The 16,528-nt window shown below is 54.6% G+C and overlaps 1 protein-coding gene across 3 annotated transcripts; it reads left to right on the top strand.

The window, feature by feature from the left end:
- Positions 1–2,474: 2,474 nt before the first annotated feature.
- On the top strand, positions 2,475–15,884 carry UBE2L6 (ubiquitin conjugating enzyme E2 L6). 3 transcript variants are annotated; one of them, XM_068988418.1, is made up of 4 exons: positions 2,475–2,539; positions 8,514–8,609; positions 11,909–12,095; positions 15,248–15,883. In XM_068988418.1, exons 1-4 carry the CDS (start codon positions 2,513–2,515, stop codon positions 15,397–15,399), a joined length of 462 nt encoding a protein of 153 aa, XP_068844519.1. In that variant the 5' UTR covers positions 2,475–2,512; the 3' UTR covers positions 15,400–15,883. The 3 variants fall into 3 exon arrangements, with proteins under 3 accessions (XP_068844519.1, XP_068844522.1, XP_068844520.1); XM_068988419.1 differs by lacking the exon at positions 2,475–2,539 and adding an exon at positions 3,331–3,424 and having other exon boundaries at positions 15,248–15,884; XM_068988421.1 differs by lacking the exon at positions 8,514–8,609 and having other exon boundaries at positions 2,511–2,539; positions 15,248–15,884.
- Positions 15,885–16,528: the final 644 nt, after the last annotated feature.

Below are 16,528 nucleotides of genomic sequence, written 5' to 3'. Positions count from 1 at the left end.
GCTTGGTTTTCAGTGTGCTTGTTTAGATTCCACAGAGAGGTGACTTAGAGGCCTTTCTCCCGCAACCTTTTGCTGTCTGTACAGACACGCGTCTCTGATTCAATGGTAAAGACAGAGGTTGACCTCAGCCCTCTCCATGTCCTGCAGAGAGCTCAGCACAGGCCTCACAGAAGCAGGCGCTGAATAAATTTTGTGGAAGAAACGAATGCAAGCCAACTACATGAGAGAAAAGTAAAAACGGTTCTTCTGAAACCTTGTGACTCAGACTTGGACTTGAACCCATGGTCTTTTAGCTGAGATCACACACCTTGATTTCAAGACTTAATGAAGCGCTCGATGTCTAATCACAGAGAGAATTTTGGGAGACAAGGTGATAGGTAGGAAGTGGATTTATTTAGAGAGCAACACACTCCGCAGATAGAGTGGAAGCCATCTCAGAAGAGAGAGGCCCTGAAACCTGGTGTGGTTAGTTTTTATGGGCTGAGTAATTTCACAGGCTAATGTCTGCAATTCACTTGTAATTCACTTTGTCTCTTCCAGGAAACCATTGCCCCTGTCTGAGGCTGGATCCAGCGACCCTCCTGCACGCTCTGTAGCCTAATGCTTATCACTTTGCATTAAAAATGCAGGGACTGTATTCTTTCTCCATCTCAACAGCCGTAAACTTCTCAAGTACAAGGACCCCACGTTCTCGCTGTGGTCACTGCCTGGCGCTCCCTAGTAAATGCTTATTAACTGAGATGAACAACCAGAGATGGGCTCAAAGGCCTCAGTTCTTCATTTCTACCTATGCTAAGAGCTTGTGGACGGTGTCCCATTCATTTCTGGCAGAGAGAAGACGCCCTGTTTGGGAATTCCCTGGCTGTCCAGTGGGTAAGACCATGCTTTCACTGTTGTGGGCTCGGTTTGATCCCTGCTCAGGGAACTACATTAAAAAAAAAAAGAGAGAGAGAGAGAGAGAAAACAAGAAGATTCCCAGTTAAAACTCATTGAATTCAATGAAACAGAGAATAAATCATTCTGCAAACACATCCTACACACCAGCAGAGAAGTTGTTTGGCATCAAGACACCTAGATAAACAGTAAGTGAGGCAGTGAATTCAGAACTCAAAATACGTGCCCAAAATGTTTTCTGGTTTTCCTCCTCCTCTGAGCTGAAGGAGATGAGGGTAAGGGAAACAGGTTTACCCAGTCTCATCGTTACTAGGCGATTACTCCCCAGATGCTGCCCGGTGCTCCCGGGCTTCAAGCCCACGAGGGCCTCCCCTTCATGCTGGGGGAAAGAGGCCCTGGCCTTGCACAAGGGCAGAGATCCCTGCCTGCGTTCTGGGGCACACAGTAGGCCTGCAGTGTGTACTGGACGGATGGTAACATAAGGGAGGACCCAAGTCTATGCTGGGGTGCCACCACCCAGCTGTCTCCCAGATCTGCGTGTAATAGGTGCTTGTGAGCGTCCTTAGTCGCTCAGTTGTGTCCGACTCTGTGTGACCCCATGGACTGTAGCCCACCAGGCTCCTCTGTCCGTGGGATTCTCCAGGCAAGAAGACTGGAGTGGTTAGCCCACGCCCTCCTGCCGGGTAGGTACTTCACTCAGTCAGTCAGTCAGTTCAGTTGCTCAGTCTGTCCCACTCTTTGTGGCCCCATGGACTGTAGCCTACCAGGCTCCCCTGTCCACGGGGTTCTCCAGGCAAAAGTACTGGAGTGGGTTGCCATTGCCTTCTCCACACATGACTACCAAATACTAAACCTAGAAAAGGACTGAAAGGCCCACCAGACCCCTGGAGCTAGAGAACGGGTCTGAGGGCGCCCCTCGGGGTGCTCTGTACCCAGCGGTCACGTGGAGGAGGCGTCTTTGCCTTCCCCACCCAGTGCCCGACAGCACAAAGGACCCCATGCTCCCAGGGGAGGGGCCTGGGGGCGGACATCGTCTCCGGTGTCTCCCAGCCATTTGTAGAGTGGGGACACCGGGCCAGAGAGGGTTAATGGTTGGCCCGGGGCGGGGGCGGGGAGGGCCGGGGTGGACTCCGGGAATCCGCTGGAGGGGCTCAGGGCGCCGGTCTGACGGTGTGGACCCCAGGCGGCCGGTCCCAGAGCCGCGCGTGCACGGCGAGCATCGCGTGTTTACTCGGGGCGCGCGCGTCTGGAGCAGCGGGGGCTGAAGACGGGGTTGGAGCCCCCGGCGCGGCCTCGGGCGGCAGGCCTGCCGGAGACCCCGGATGGGCGGGCCCCGGCCCCGCGCCCCCCGAGTGCTCGCTGCCGGGTGCCCGGCGCCCCGCGATGCCGCGCGCTCCCAGGCCCGCCGGGCTCCGGACAAGAAAGCGCTCGAGCTCCCAGGCTCCGGAGCCCATCGGGGCCCGGGCGCGCCCCCGTCCTCGGTGGCCGCGCGGCCGCGGCGGGCGGAGCGGAGCGCGGGCGGGGCCCGTGGGGGCGCGGCCCAGGGGCGGGGCGCGCCGAGCCCGCAGGCCGCTCCCCAGGCTGGCTCGTCCCCCGGAGCCCCGCTCTCGGTCCCAAGATGACGGCGAGCAAGCGGGTGGCGAAGGTAACCCCTCTCGCGCGGCTCCGCGCGCCTGCCCGGGCCCCGCTCCCCGCATCCCGCCCTCTGCTCCCCGAGCGCCTTTGGGGGACCCAGGCCCGCTGAGTCCCTGCGGCCCTGCCCCCTCCCCGAGGACCGGTGGGGCTGCGAGAGGGTCTGCAGTTTCGGGGGGTGGGAGGACATGGACGGGGGTGTCGCCGGCTCCCTGAGCTGTGCTGGGGCGTGAGCCGCCTCCCCCGAATCGGTTTCAGTTTCATTTCTCGGCCAGAAACTCTGAGTCACCTGCGTCCCGGGTGCGGGCTTCCCCGGTGGCTCAGCTGGGAGAGTCCGCCAGCAAAGCGGGAGACCTGCGTTCGACTCCTGGGTTGGGAAGATCCCCTGGAGGAGGGAAAGGCTACCCACTGCAGTCTTCTGGCCTGGAGAATCCCGTGGACTGTATAGCCCATGGGGTCGCAAAGAGTCGGACACGACTGAGTGGCTTTCACGTTCAGGTGCGGGAAGGATCGGTTGGTTCCTGGCGTCTTCCTGGAGCCAGGCGCTCTGTTGGCAGTGGTGGCAGCTGCCTTTTAAACAGAGATAACCAGGACCCCCGTGCTCTGGTGCCCACATTAGAGCCCCGAGAAGGGGGACGTCCCTGGTGGTCCAGTGGTCAGGACTTCCACTGGCCGGGGCACAGTTGGATCCCCAGTCGGGGACCTAAGATCCCTCAAGTCGTGCAGCGACACCCCAGCGCCCGCCCAGCCCCGCCCCGCCCGCCGCGCTCAGAAAAAAAAAAAAAAAAAAGTCCCGAGAAGTATGGGATGCTGAGTAGGAGTTGAGAGCAAAGTTCTCAGGGTTTTCTCCAGAAGAAAAGCTGCCAGGACGAACCCAGAAGGTTACCTGGAGTAAATGGTGTGAGTTCATTTGGTCTACAGATGTTGTTGAATGCCTCCCATACGCTGGTTCCTGCTCTAGGAAGTAGGGAGGCAGAAAAAATGAAAAAAGTCTATCTTCATTCTGATCAGGGACACAATTTTGAAGTGAGGTCGGGAAGGATGGCGAGAGGGGGATTTTCCCCAGGAGGTGGGAAAACCCAAGGTGTTTGGGGGACTGGGGTGTGGCTGGGATTGGAGATAGATGGGGAAGGTGGGGGAGTAGTCCCTGGCGGCTCAGATGGTAAAGAATCTTCCTGACGGTGGAGCAATTCTGGGGAGGTGGGTCTGACACCCCTGAGGCTGTGAGTCTCTCAGAAGTGCCCCTCCTCTGTGCAGGCATGAGGAGGGTGAACAGGAGGTGCTACCCTCAGCCTCTGGGAACAAAATGATCACAGGTTGGGGCACCCAGAGAAGGCTCAGCCAGAAGGACTGAACTCTGGAGGTTGGGCGCAAAATGAGGCAGAGAGTTTTTCCCACCAAGCAGGAAAGCTGGGAGCCAGCATTTGTCTCCCCGGCACCATTAAATGGCAGCTAGTTTACAGTGGTCGTTTCAGCAACCCTGTGAGATGAGTCCTCTACCCCATTTTACAGATGGGGAAGTTGAGGCTCACAAAGACTAAATTGATTGTGCTGGGTACCTGGCAGGCAGTGGTGGGGCTGGGATTTGAGCCCGGGTTGGTGAGGCTCCAACCCAGAGGTTCTTTCAGTGGCTTCTCTACTTTCATTTTCTGTTCCTCTGAGTCAGATGATTTCTGAGCAGGCCTCGGGGAACAGCTGTGGGTTTCAACATCTCCAGGCTTTGCAAAAGTCTTGGCAGAACTCATGTATGACAGGTAAAGTCCAAGTTCCTTCAGTTTTGGTAAAGTTGAGAAAATGTCTCTTCCAGGGCTTTTCTGTGTAGCGTGGGGCTTCCTTCTTGCCCAGGAGTCACAGACGATCCTGGAACTGGTAGCAGCAGATGCTTCTAGTTTGGGGTAACAGATCAATGAGGGGTCATAGACTCTGGGCCCTTTGCTGGCATGAACAGAGGTGGAGTGTAGAAAGATAAGAAACAGGGGATAAGGGTGTGCTTGTATTTTGGGGCTCAGAGAAAGTTTAGCAGGGGCACAGTGTGAAGGGTTCCCCCAGCTGTGGACCGTCTTTGGGGACCTTTCTCTCTGCCTTTGTTTATGCCAGAGTTTCACAACTTTGTCGCCACTGATATTTGAGGTTGGATCATTTTCTCGAGGATGTTTATCACAGCCCTGGTCTCTACCCTCTGGATGGAGCAGCACTCCTCCACATGTGGTAGCCAGAAATGGGTCTCAGTCCAGCTCAGTCGCTCAGTCGTGTCCGACTCTCAGGGACCCCATGAACCACAGCACGCCAGGCCTCCCTGTCCATCACCAACTCCCGGAGTTCACTCAGACTCACGTCCATCGAGTCGGTGATGCCATCCAACCATCTCATCCTCTGTCGTCCCCTTCTCCTCCTGCCCCCAATCCCTCCCAGCATCAGAATCTTTTCCATCGAGTCAACTCTTCGCATGAGGTGGCCATAGTACTGGAGTTTCAGCTTTAGCATCATTCCTTCCAAAGAAATCCCAGGACTGGTTGGATCTCCTTGCAGTCCAAGGGACTCTCAAGAGTCTTCTCCAACACCACAGTTCAAAAGCTTCAATTCTTCAGTGCTCAGCTTTCTTCACAGTCCAACTCTCACATCCATACATGACCACTGGAAAAACCATAGCCTTGACTAGACGGACCTTAGTCGGCAAAGTAATGTCTCTGCTTTTGAATATACTATCTAGGTTGGTCATAACTTTTCTTCCAAGGAGTAAGCGTCTTTTAATTTCACGGCTGCAGTCATCATCTGCAGTGATTTTGGAGCCCCCCAAAATAAAGTCCGACACTGTTTCCCCACCAATTTCCCATGAAGTGATGGGACCAGATGCCATGATCTTCGTTTTCTGAATGTTGAGCTTTAAGCCAACTTTTTCACTCTCCTCTTTAACTTTATCAAGAGGCTTTTTAGCTCCTCTTCACTTTCTGCCATAAGGGTGGGGTCATCTGTATATCTGAGGTCATTGATATTTCTCCAGGCTTGTGCTTCCTCCAGCCCAGCGTTTCTCATGATGTACTCTGCATAGAAGTTAAATAAGCAGGGTGACAATATACAGCCTTAACGTACTCCTTTTCCTATTTGGAACCAGTCTGTTGTTCCATGTTCAGTTCTAACTGTTGCTTCCTGACCTGCATATAGGTTTCTCAAGAGGCAGGTCAGGTGCTCTGATATTCCCATCTCCTTCAGAATTTTCCACAGTTTGCTGTGATCCACACAGTCAAAGGCTTTGGCATCGTCAATAAAGCAGAAATAGATGTTTTTCTGGGTCTAGACATTGCCGAAAGTGCTGGGGGCAGGTAGATAAAGGAACGCCCTGGTTGAGAACTTCTGGTTTACACCCAGAAGCCTGGCATACTGCGATTCATGGGGTCGCAAAGAGTCGGACACGACTGAGCGACGGAACTGAACTGAACGGAACTGAGTGTTTCAGGAAAATATGACCGGCCCTTGACTGTCTCTTTTTAAATACATTTACTTATATTTTGGCTGTGTCATGTGGCTTACAGGAGCTCAGCTCCCCCGCCAAGGATCACACTCAGCGAAGGCGTGGAGTCGTAAGCACTGGGCAGCCAGAGAATTCCCTAAATGTCTTTTTATCTTTTTTTTTTTTTAAGGTGTATTGCTGAGGAGAGAGGGAGAAGGGAGGGGCCAGCATTGAGTAGGGGGTGAGAGGTACAAACTATTAGGTATAAGATAAGCCCCAAGGATACATATACTGTACAACATGGGGAATATAGCCAATATTTTATAATAACTGTAGACAGAGTGTAACCTTTAGAAATTGTGAATCACTATATCATAACATATAATATTGCCCAGCAACTATACTTCAATTTAAAATGGTTTTTTTAAAGAAATGAAAATACATTTTTAAAAAGGTCTGTTGTCTCACGAAAAGAACCCCAAGTGGAGAGCGGGGTTCCTTGGTCTAATACTAAATTTGAGATGTGTTGCACACTTGGGTAGCAGAGTGTTAAAGGCTTTGGAAAGTCCTGCAGGGAAGAACTCGGTTTAGCCTAGTGTTTCCCAATGTGCTTGACCGTGGAATCCTTTTCCCGTAACAACTGTGAACTTTGCACGGGACACGCTGTACACATCTGCTCTAACTGGGTCCTCTGCCCTGGGGCTTCGCCAGCTCCCTGCCTGGCGGACTCCTGTTCATGCTGCAGGGCCCAGCTCAGGGTCACCCGTGTGACGCCCTCCTGCTCCCCTCCCCTGCCCTCTCCTCTCTTCTCCTTTTGAGAGGGTAACAGGCAAGAAGGCCAGGGGTCTCCAAATGGAGGAGACAGGCTGCAAGTGTCAGGCGTTTTTTGGCTCTCTCTTAAGCGGCAGGAGGAAACAAACAAGTGTGAGATTTTTTTCCCCTTCTCTATATTTTTCTCTATATTTTCCCTTCTCTAAATTTAAAAGGAGGTTTTTCTTAAAATTCTGTGTTGCCAAGACGACCCCTGGCTCCACCTGAAGTTAACTTTTCGCAAACCTTGAGTTTACCAGCGCTTTTTCTTATGGAAATGTTTGTCTTAAGCTATGTTAATGAACTATGCATTTACCCTGGACTCTGTCTTTCTTCCAGTCGGTTCAGCTTAAGACTCAGACCGATCAAAGGCTCAACAAACCTGTATGTTTTACTCATACAGTGTTCTCCTCATCGATGTTAATGAAACTATGTATTTCCTTGAAACCTGTCTTTCTTCAGGATTCATATCAGTCGCTTTATGGCCCAGGATGACTCATCTGGTGCCAGGGTCATCTCAGAAGGCATCCTGCGGGTGAGGGGCCTGGTGCTGCTCTGAGGGTTGAGACATCTCCTGTCCCCAGTTAGCAGCCTGCTGATAGTATATAACGTGCTGCTAAAGGCTAGCAGGGTGGCACTCTTTCTGCCCTCTTCTGATGTCTATGTCAGAAGCTTTCTCTATCTCTTCATGCTTTAATAAAACTTCATGACACAAAAGCTCTGCGCAACCAAGCCTCATCACAGGCCCGGGATTGAACTCGTCTCCTCCGGAGGCCAAGAATCCCGGCGTCTTTCACGACTCAGCGACCGCCGTTTCCTTTCCCCTCCTATGATGTGTCCACACTTTATTCACAGAATCACAGCGTCTTCCTTCCACCACTCCAGTGAAGCTCTCGAGGGGCCCGTGCCCTAGTGGCGGGTCCATGGAAGACGCTGTTGGGAGAGCTCAGTGGTGCTCAGGGGACGGGCCGCCTTCCTGGGCAGGCGAGTCGTTGCTCGTCCTCTGGTTTCCCTGCTCGCCGTGTGGCATTCTCCTCGGGTGCGGTCTGCCTGAGCGGTGCCCCTCCCCAGGCCTGCTCTGGGGCAGTCTGACAGGGGCAGGCTGACGTCTCTGCCGCCCCCGCCCCGCCCCGGGCACGGTCAGGGCGCGTCGCCATCCTGCTCACCAGTGGGTAGAGGGAGGCAGGGCGTCGTGGCTCCCCAGGAGGAGAACCAGAGGACAGACGTGAAGCGCCTCGGTTTCTGCAGGAAAGGCTCCTCAGAGAGCTGCGTTGCTGTTATTTAGTCGCTCAGTCGTGTCCGACTCTTTGCGACCCCGTGGACTGTATCCTGCCAGGCTCCTCTGTCCACGGGATTCTCCAGGCAAGAATAGTGGAGCGGGTGGCCATTTCTTTCTCCAGAGGACCTTTCCCACCCAGGGATCGAACTGGTGTCCCTTGCATTCCAAGGCTGATTCTTTACCACTGAGCCCTAAGAGGTTTACTCCCAGGTTATAATATCTAGACCTGGTGATTTGCATCATCCTCCACCTGGTACCCACAGAGCTGGAGTGAAGCTAAAGACCCGGCGATTCACTTAAGGCCCTGAGCACTGGGCCGGACACACTGAGTGCGCAGTGAATGCCGGCTTCTGTCCTGCTTGGAACTGGGGACGGTCTGCTGTGGGGGGCGGGGGGGAGGGTGCCGGAGGAGGGGAGACTCGGCCAGCTGCCCGCTCTGTGCCCCTGCAGGAGCTGGAAGACTTGCAGAAGGAGCTTCCCAAGTACCTGCGGCACCTGTGTAGCGAGGAGGACAACGTGCTGGTGTGGCACGCGCTGCTGCTGCCTGTGAGCGTCTGCGGGCCCTGCTGGGACTGGACCACTTAGGGCAGGGGCCGGGGCAGCGAGGGCTAGACTGGGCAAGGACTTTCCTGCCTGAGAGTCCTTTCTTCTTGGTTTTGGCTGCACTGGGACTTCGCTGCTGCACGCGGGCTCTCTCTAGCTGCGGCGACTGGGCCCCAATCTCTAGTTGGGTGCCGAGGCTTCTCACTGGGGTGGCTTCTCTCGTTTCAGAGCACAGGCTCACTAACCGGCACACCGCCTTAGCTGCCCCACAGCATGTGGGGTCTTCCCGGGCCAGTGAGGAACCCGTGTGCCCTGCCCTGGCGGGTGGAGTCCTAGCCACTAGCCCATCAGGGAAGTCAGAGAGCCCTTTTTTCACTGGAGATGATCGTTGGCAGCAGGGGGTGTCTCTCTCTACACTGATTGCTTCTGAGGTCCAGGCCAACTGATGAAGAGGCTAAGAGGCTTTGGGGCTTAGTCGGAGACCCCTTCTTCAAGCCAGTAGCTACCGAGCCCGTCATGGAAGCTTCGGCAGACAAAGAGCATCAAAAACAACAACAACCAAAGGCTTCCTTGTTGACTAAGTGGTAAAGAATCCGCCTGCCAGTGCGGGAGACATGGGTTCAATCCCCGACCCGGGAAGATCCCACACACCCGTAGCAACCAAGCGTTCAGCCTGTGGTCCAGAGCCTGGGCCCACAGTGCCGGAGCCCACCTGCCACGCCTGCTGAAGCCCTAGAGCCCCCCCTTTGCTGAGGCCTCACCCCTGGTCTTGGGTCTGTGCCCCAGCCCCAGCCTCTGCACGTTATCGAGAACACATGTTCTTTATCTGCCCAGCATTTGCTCGGACACACCCATGACTACCACAGCTTCCTTTCTGCCTTCTGCTCAGGAAGAGGAAATTTCTTAAAACCTTGACTCCGAACTCGCGTATGTCATTCTTTTTTCAAAAGGCTTATTTATTTGGCTGTGCCAGGTCTTAGTTGCGGCCTGTGGGATCCGGCTCCCTGACCGGGGAGCGAACGCGGGCCCGTGCACTGGGACCACGGAGTCTTAGCCTCCAGGCCGCCGGGGAAGTCCCACGTGTGTCGTCCTGACGGTCATTCTCCTGCCTTCTCTGCCACGAAGGTTCTGAAAGGGTTTGGAGCTTTCGCAGCAGCCTGGAGGCCCCTGTGTGCTGTGCTGGGCTCATCCGAGCCCCGGGGTCCCCCCACTAGGGGTGTGGGTTACTGCTCCCATGTGGAACAGTCCAGTCGACCGTGCTGAGTCCCCATCGGGCACTGTTGTTGTGACCCTGGGCAGGTCACTTGTGTGCACTGAACTTGTTTCATCTGGAAATCCTGATGCTAATACTATGAGTTCTCAAAGTACGTACCCTAATAGCTGACACATGAGTGCTTGCCATGTGCCTGGCCATATTCTACATCCCTGATGTGAATTAGCACAGGACTGCCCTGGGGGCCCGGTGGCCAAGACTCTGTGCTCCCAGCGCAGGGCACCTGGGTTCCATCCCTGGTCAGGGAACTAGATTCCACATGTTGCAACTAAGACTCAGTGCAGCCAAATGCATAAATAAATAGTAAAAAAAAAAAAAAAAAAGCTGGTGCACTCTTCTCTACCTTAAAAGAAAAGTGAATCGACTCATTTAATTGTCGTGCGAGCCCTGTGGAGGAGGCTGTGACTCTTTCTGTAAGGAGAGCACAGAGATGTTCGGCTGCTCGCCTAAGGTCGCACAGGCATGGGGTTGACAGAGCGATGGCTCACACTCCAGCCACGTGGCCTGAAGCCCACGTAACCCCTACACCCTGCTGCATGGGCTAATGCATGTCAAGCCCTTAGCAGCAGGCAGCACAGAACGGGTGCAGGAAAGCCTTCCACTTGCTAAAGATCCAATGGACGGAGGAGCCTGGAAGGCTGCGGTCCATGGGGTCGCTAAGAGTCGGACTCGACTGAGCGACTTCACTTTCACTTTTCACTTCTGTGCATTGGAGAAGGAAATGGCAACCCACTCCAGTGTTCTTGCCTGGAGAATCCCAGGGACGGGGGAGCCTGGTGGGCTGCCATCTCTGAGGTCGCACAGAGTTGGACACGACTGAAGCGACTTAGTAGCAGCAGCAGCAGCAGCAGCAGAGGGTCTTCTGCTGGCTCCTGGCAACGCTTAGGCACTCCGGTTCCAAAATGTTGTTTTAAGATGGTAAAATACCCATAATAGTATGCACTGCCCTAGCTGTTTTTCGCTCTGCTGGGTCTCTGTCGCTGCAGAGGCTTTCCCCTAGTCACAGTGAGCGCCGGCTACTCTCGGTTGCAGCGTTCCAGCTTCTCGCTGCAGCGGCTTCTCTTGTGCAGCATGGCTCTAGGGCGAGACGGCTTCGGGATATGCACTCCCGGGCTCTAGGGCACAGACCCAGTACTTGTGGCGCCTGGGCTTAGCTGACTTCCCTGGTGGCTCAGATGGTAAAGCGTCTGCCTGCAATTCGGGAGACCCAGGTTCGATCCCTGGGTCAGGAAGATCCTCTGGAGAAGGAAATGGCAACCCATTCTTGCCCTGGATATCCCATGGATGGAGGAGCCTGGTGGGCTACAGTTCATGGGATCACACAGTCAGAGACGACTGAGCAACTTCACTTTCATGGGCTTAGTTGCTCTGGGACATATGGGATCTTTCTGGACCAGGGATCGAACCCATGTCTGCAGGCAGATTCCTCACCACTGGGCCACCAGACAAGTCCTAGAAAAATGGTCAAGAAAGTAAATCCTAAAAACTCTCACCACGAGGATAAAATTTTTTTTCCTTATTCTTTCTTCGTTTTTTTATATGAGAAGATGGGTGTCAGCTGAACCTATTGTGGTAATTCTTTCACAGCATATGTGAATCTAACCATCATGCTCGACGCCTTAAGCTTAGTGATGTGTATCAGTTATTTTTCCATAAAACTGGAAAGATGTTAATACCAATATAATAAAAAGAAGCTGAGGTGGTCCTGAGGATGTCTCCAGTCAAACTGCACCCATTTTTCAAGGGAGGAAGCTGAGGCTTAGGGGTGGGAGGCAGCTGGCCCTCGGGCGCACAGCAGAAGCCAGGATCTGACTCGTGGGAGTGCCAGGCCAGGGGGCTCTGACCCACAGTCCAGTTGCTACGTGAGTGCACGTGCCGTCTGTGTCCGCATTCGCGGTCCTTCCTCAGAGTGGAGCAGAGGAAGCCTGGGACGCTGGGGCAGGGCGGGGAGGGGGAAGCCAGGCCCGGGTCCTGGGGGGAGGAGGGCAGCTGTGCCTCTGCCCAGAGCGTGACTCCTTCTCTCGCACAGGAGAGGCCACCCTACAACCTCAAGGCCTTCAGGCTATGCATCAGCTTCCCGAGGGAGTACCCGTTCCAGCCCCCCACGGTGAAATTCACCACCAGGATCTACCACCCCAACGTGGACAGGGACGGGAGGGTGTGCCTGCCCCTCATCAACAAGAAGAACTGGAAAGCCAGCACCAAGACCTGCCAAGGTGGGCTGGGTCCTGCCGGGACGGGGCCCCGGACCGAGTCGGGGCACGGTGGGGTCACGGGGCCACTTTCGTGTCGGTGGCTCCTGTTTACTGTCGTTCAGTCGCTAAGTTACGCCAGACTTTGTGACCCCAGGGACTGTAGCCCCCAGGCTCCTCTGTCCGTGGAGTTTCCTAGGCAAGAAGCTACCGGGGCTTCGCTGGGGGCTCAGATGGTAAAGAGTCTGCCCGCAGCGCAGGAGACCCGGGTCTGATCCCTGGGTCAGGAAGATCCCCTGGAGAAGGGAATGGCCGCCCACTCCACGATCCCTGCTTGGAAAATTCCATGGACGGAGGAGCCTGTAGTCCATGGGGCTGCAAAGAGTCAGACGTGAGCGAGTGACTGAATTCGCTGAATTCCCTTGTTTGACTCAATGAAACTGAGCCATGCCGTGTGAGGCCACCCAAGACGGAAGGGTCGTGGTGAAGAGGTCTGATAGGATGTGGGCCACTGGAGAAGGGAATGGCAAACCACTTCAGTATTCTTGCCTTGAGAACCCCAGGAACAGTATGAAAAGGCAAAAAGACAGGGCACCGAAAGAGGAACGCCCCAGGTGGGGAGGTGCCCAGCATGAACTGGAGGTCAGTGGGGAGATAACTCCGGAAAGAACGAAGGGCCAGAGCCAAAGCAGAAGCCGTCCCCAGCTGCGGATGGGACTGGCGGTGGACGCAAGGTCCGGTGCTGTAGGCACAGCCGCAGGGCGGGCCTAGTGATGCCGTGCGTCGCTTCAGCAGGCACTCTGACACTGCGCTGAAAGCTTCACACGGTGTCTTTTTAGTTCACTTTTTTTTTAAACTGAAGGATGGTTAATTTTGAGGGAAGGAAATGGCTACCCACTCCTGTATTCTTGCCTGGAAAACCCCATGGACAGAGGAGCCTGGCAGGCTACTATAGTCCATGGGGTCGCAAAGAGTCGGACGCGACTGAGCGACTTCACTTTACTTTCACGGTTCGTTTACAGTGTCGGGCGGGTTTACGGCACACAGCAGAGTGATCTGGGGATCCGCGTGAACGTGTGTCCCTTCCACGCTCTTTCCCACTGCGTCTGTCACAGGTGCTGAGTGGTTTCCCGGGCGACACAGCAGGGCCTCGCTGACTGTCTTTACACGCGGCAGTTCGTATCTGCTCACCTCTAGCTCCTGGTGTCGCCCTCCTCTCCTGCTTCCCCTAGGTCTATGAGTGTTTCTGCTTTGTAAGTGAGTTCACGTGTATCTTTTTACGATTCCACATGTAAGGGATACCATACGGTATCTGTCCTTCTCTGCCTGACTTCCTTCGCTTGATACGGTGATCTCCAGGTCCATCCGTACGTTGCTGCAGATGGCGTCCTTTCACTGTTGTTTGTGGCTGAGTACTATTTCCCTGTGCGTGTCTACCACGTCTTCTTTACCCACTTGTCTATCGATGGGCATTTAGGTCGCACTCATGTCTTGTCTATTATAAGTAGTGCTGCTGCGGACATTGGGGTGTGCGTAGCTTTTTGATTTGGCGTTTTCTCTGGGTATATGCTCGGGTGCGATTGCTGGATCGTTCGGCAACTCTACTTTTATTTTTTTAAGGAACCTCATACTGGTCTCCATAGTGGCTTCGCCAATTTACATATCCCACCAACAAAGTAAGAGGGTTTTCTCTTCCACCCACCCTCTCCAGCATAAAAAGTCACTTTTTTCTTCCATATGGTATTTTTGGTATACATCCATGGATGACAAATTGGAATTATACTGGATTAATCATAATTCAGGAATACAAAAACGGAGCTGATGGCCCTTGAGGACTTGGTCTCACATACGTCCCTGCACCACTGAGAACCTGAACTTTCTAACCCAGGGCAATCAGCCATTTTTAACACGCCAGCCTCATTCAGTCCCCCAGAAGCCCCTTGAAATAGTGCTCTCATCGGCCCCATCAGGACACGGGCCTGTGAGAGCTGAGCTCTTACCTGAGCTGGCAGACGGCAGAGCTGGGATTCAAGGCCTCCCTTGGCCAGCTCTGAACCACGCGGCTCAGCAGAACTTTCTTCAGTGATGGAGTCAGTCTATAGCGACCCTGTCCAATGCCACAGACACTGGCCCCATGTAGCTTTCAAGCACTTGAAGTGTGGCTGTTGTGGCTATGAACTGCTTTCCTAATTGTCGTGAATTTCAATTAATTTAAATCAAGACGACCACACATGGCTGCAGCGACATGTCAGGCACTGTGGCCCTAGTCGTGGACGTAATCAGTATGTGATCAGTCCTGTTTCTGGGGGCTTCCCTGGTGGTCTAGTGGCTAAGACTCCACACTCCCAATGCAGGGGGCCTCGATTTGATCCCTGATCAGGGGACTAGATCCCACAGGCTGCAACTAAAGATCCAGAATGAAGACCCAGGGAGGCCAAATAAATAAATAAATGCTTTTTAAAAATATCCCACCTCTGGATCAGCTCGGGAGTTCTTAACCCTGGAAACAAGTGCTGGGGAGAGGCAGAGGCATGGTCCTTGGTGAGCACCAGAGCTCTGCAGAGCGCCCCGAGCCCAGGGCCGCACGCTTGTGTGCATGCCTACGGGCACAAAGGGGGGCACTGCCTTCCCGGTTCCCAAAGTCACCCGTGAAAGATTTCAAGCCACAAGGCAGGAGTGGTTTCCAGTCTTGAGCCTCGGAACCCTTTTTTCCCCAAATAAAAAGTTTTGGAGTCCTGTTACCACCTCCGTGGACATGAATTTGAGCAAACTCCAGGAGATAGTGGAAGACAGAGGAGGCTGCGTGCTGCAGTCCTCAGGGTCTCAGAGTCAAGACGCAACAAAAGCAGAGTTCTGGCTGAAAAGGGAACAGAACTCAGACACTGCATTGATTTCACTGACCCTCGCGACCCTTGGGGCACCATGTGAACAGCTTCTGTGACACCGTGGAACACAGGTTGGAAACCACTGAGATAACTGCTCGTGAGAGCTTCGGATGCCGTCATTGGGGACCCTGAGTGGCATCTGATTTGCTCGTAGAGAGCAAATCCTAGTAGAGCCGTCCTAAGGCGTAGGTTGGTGTGGGTTCCGGGAGGATCTGGGAGTGGGCAGCATCGCTTCCTTCCCAGGAGTTTTTTCTCTCCCTCCTGATGTCCTGATCTGACTTCTCTCCCCAGTCCTGGAGGCCCTCAACGTGCTGGTGAATCAGCCGGAGCCGGGAGAGCCCGTTCGGCTAGAGCTCGCGGAGCAGCTGACGCAGGACCCAGAGCTGTTTGACCGGATGGCCCAAGAGTTCACCCTCCAGTTTGGAGTGGACCGGCCCTCCTAACCCGGCTTCTGACCCGCCTGCTTTCTGTGTGATGGATGGACGCCCCTCATGGACGGGGGGCCAGAGCCTCTTCGCGATTTTGCACTTGCTCGTGTCTTCCAAGATTTCCTTCTTAGGTTTTGTGTGTGTGTGTGTGTGTGTTTACAGGGAGGGGACTGCCGTTACGAGTGTGGCCCCACTGGCCACAGATGTGCTTTCCCCAGCCCCTTTCTCTGCCCCAGAGCCAGAGGCATTTAGGTTTGCAGACTCAAAATCCAGCTCTCCAGCGCTCCGTGATGGGGTTCCTGGTCCCACCGGTTGGTCCATCTTAGAAACTCAGGCCACCTTCCCAGCCAGATAAGCAGCCGACCCGAATGCCCGCCGCCCACAGAGCCCTGCTTGGGGGCAGCAGGTCAGGTGGGATGCATACCAGGAGGGGGCCAGGGGGGAGGAGGGACTCTTAAAACCAAGTGCTCTGGGGATGGAGCGGTTGCATCGTAGACCTGTATGGATTTAGGTGCAAAACCTTTCTGTTTCCACTGATGAATCATAAAGTGAAGAATCTCCTCTCCACCCCAGAAATCTGACTGTACGGTCTTTCGTTTTGTTTTTAAAGATTTACTTATGTATTTCGTTTTTTGGCCGAGCTGGGACCGTCACTGCTGGGTTTCCTGGAGTCTCGGCAAGGGGGAGCGACACGCTAGTTGCAGTTCCTGGAGTCTCGGCAAGGGGGAGCTCCTCGCTCGTTGCAGCCCCGGGCTTCCCATCGCACGTCCCCTCTTGCCGAGCGCGGACTCCAGGCTCACGGACTCAGCAGCTGCAGCTCATGGGCTCGGTAGTTGTCGCACGTGGGCTTAGTTGCCCCGCGGCCTGTGCAATCTTCCCCGACGAGGGATCAAACTGGCGTCCCTTGCACTGCAAGGTGGAGTCTTAACCCTGGGCCACCAGGGGAGCGCCGAGTGCATGGGTTTTAAACCACTGCTGTCCCGTTCGGTGGCCGGTTCCTAGCGTCAGGCTTTACGCCGGGAGGGGTTTCCCTTCCAGCTTGAGTCCAAGGGGGAGCCATGGAGACCGTGAGTTTGCTCAGCTGTTAAACACAAGGGTCCACCCCTGAGCGTTCACTGAGGGGGCAAGTGGTTCATCAGGAGGA

The sequence above is a fragment of the Capricornis sumatraensis genome, chromosome 16 (assembly GCF_032405125.1).
Source record: "Capricornis sumatraensis isolate serow.1 chromosome 16, serow.2, whole genome shotgun sequence".
NCBI lineage: Eukaryota > Metazoa > Chordata > Mammalia > Artiodactyla > Bovidae > Capricornis > Capricornis sumatraensis.
Note: the sequence above shows the minus strand (reverse complement) of the source record. Positions and strands in the feature narration are given on the sequence as shown.

Bases quoted from the DNA above. Each gene is read 5' to 3' on its own strand.
- UBE2L6 (XM_068988418.1), top strand. From the start codon at position 2,513: ATGACGGCGAGCAAGCGGGTGGCGAAG. The intron at 2,540-8,513 runs GTAACCCCTCTC...GTGCCCCTGCAG, and splicing joins CGAGCAAGCGGGTGGCGAAG to GAGCTGGAAGACTTGCAGAA. The intron at 8,610-11,908 runs GTGAGCGTCTGC...TCTCTCGCACAG, and splicing joins GGCACGCGCTGCTGCTGCCT to GAGAGGCCACCCTACAACCT.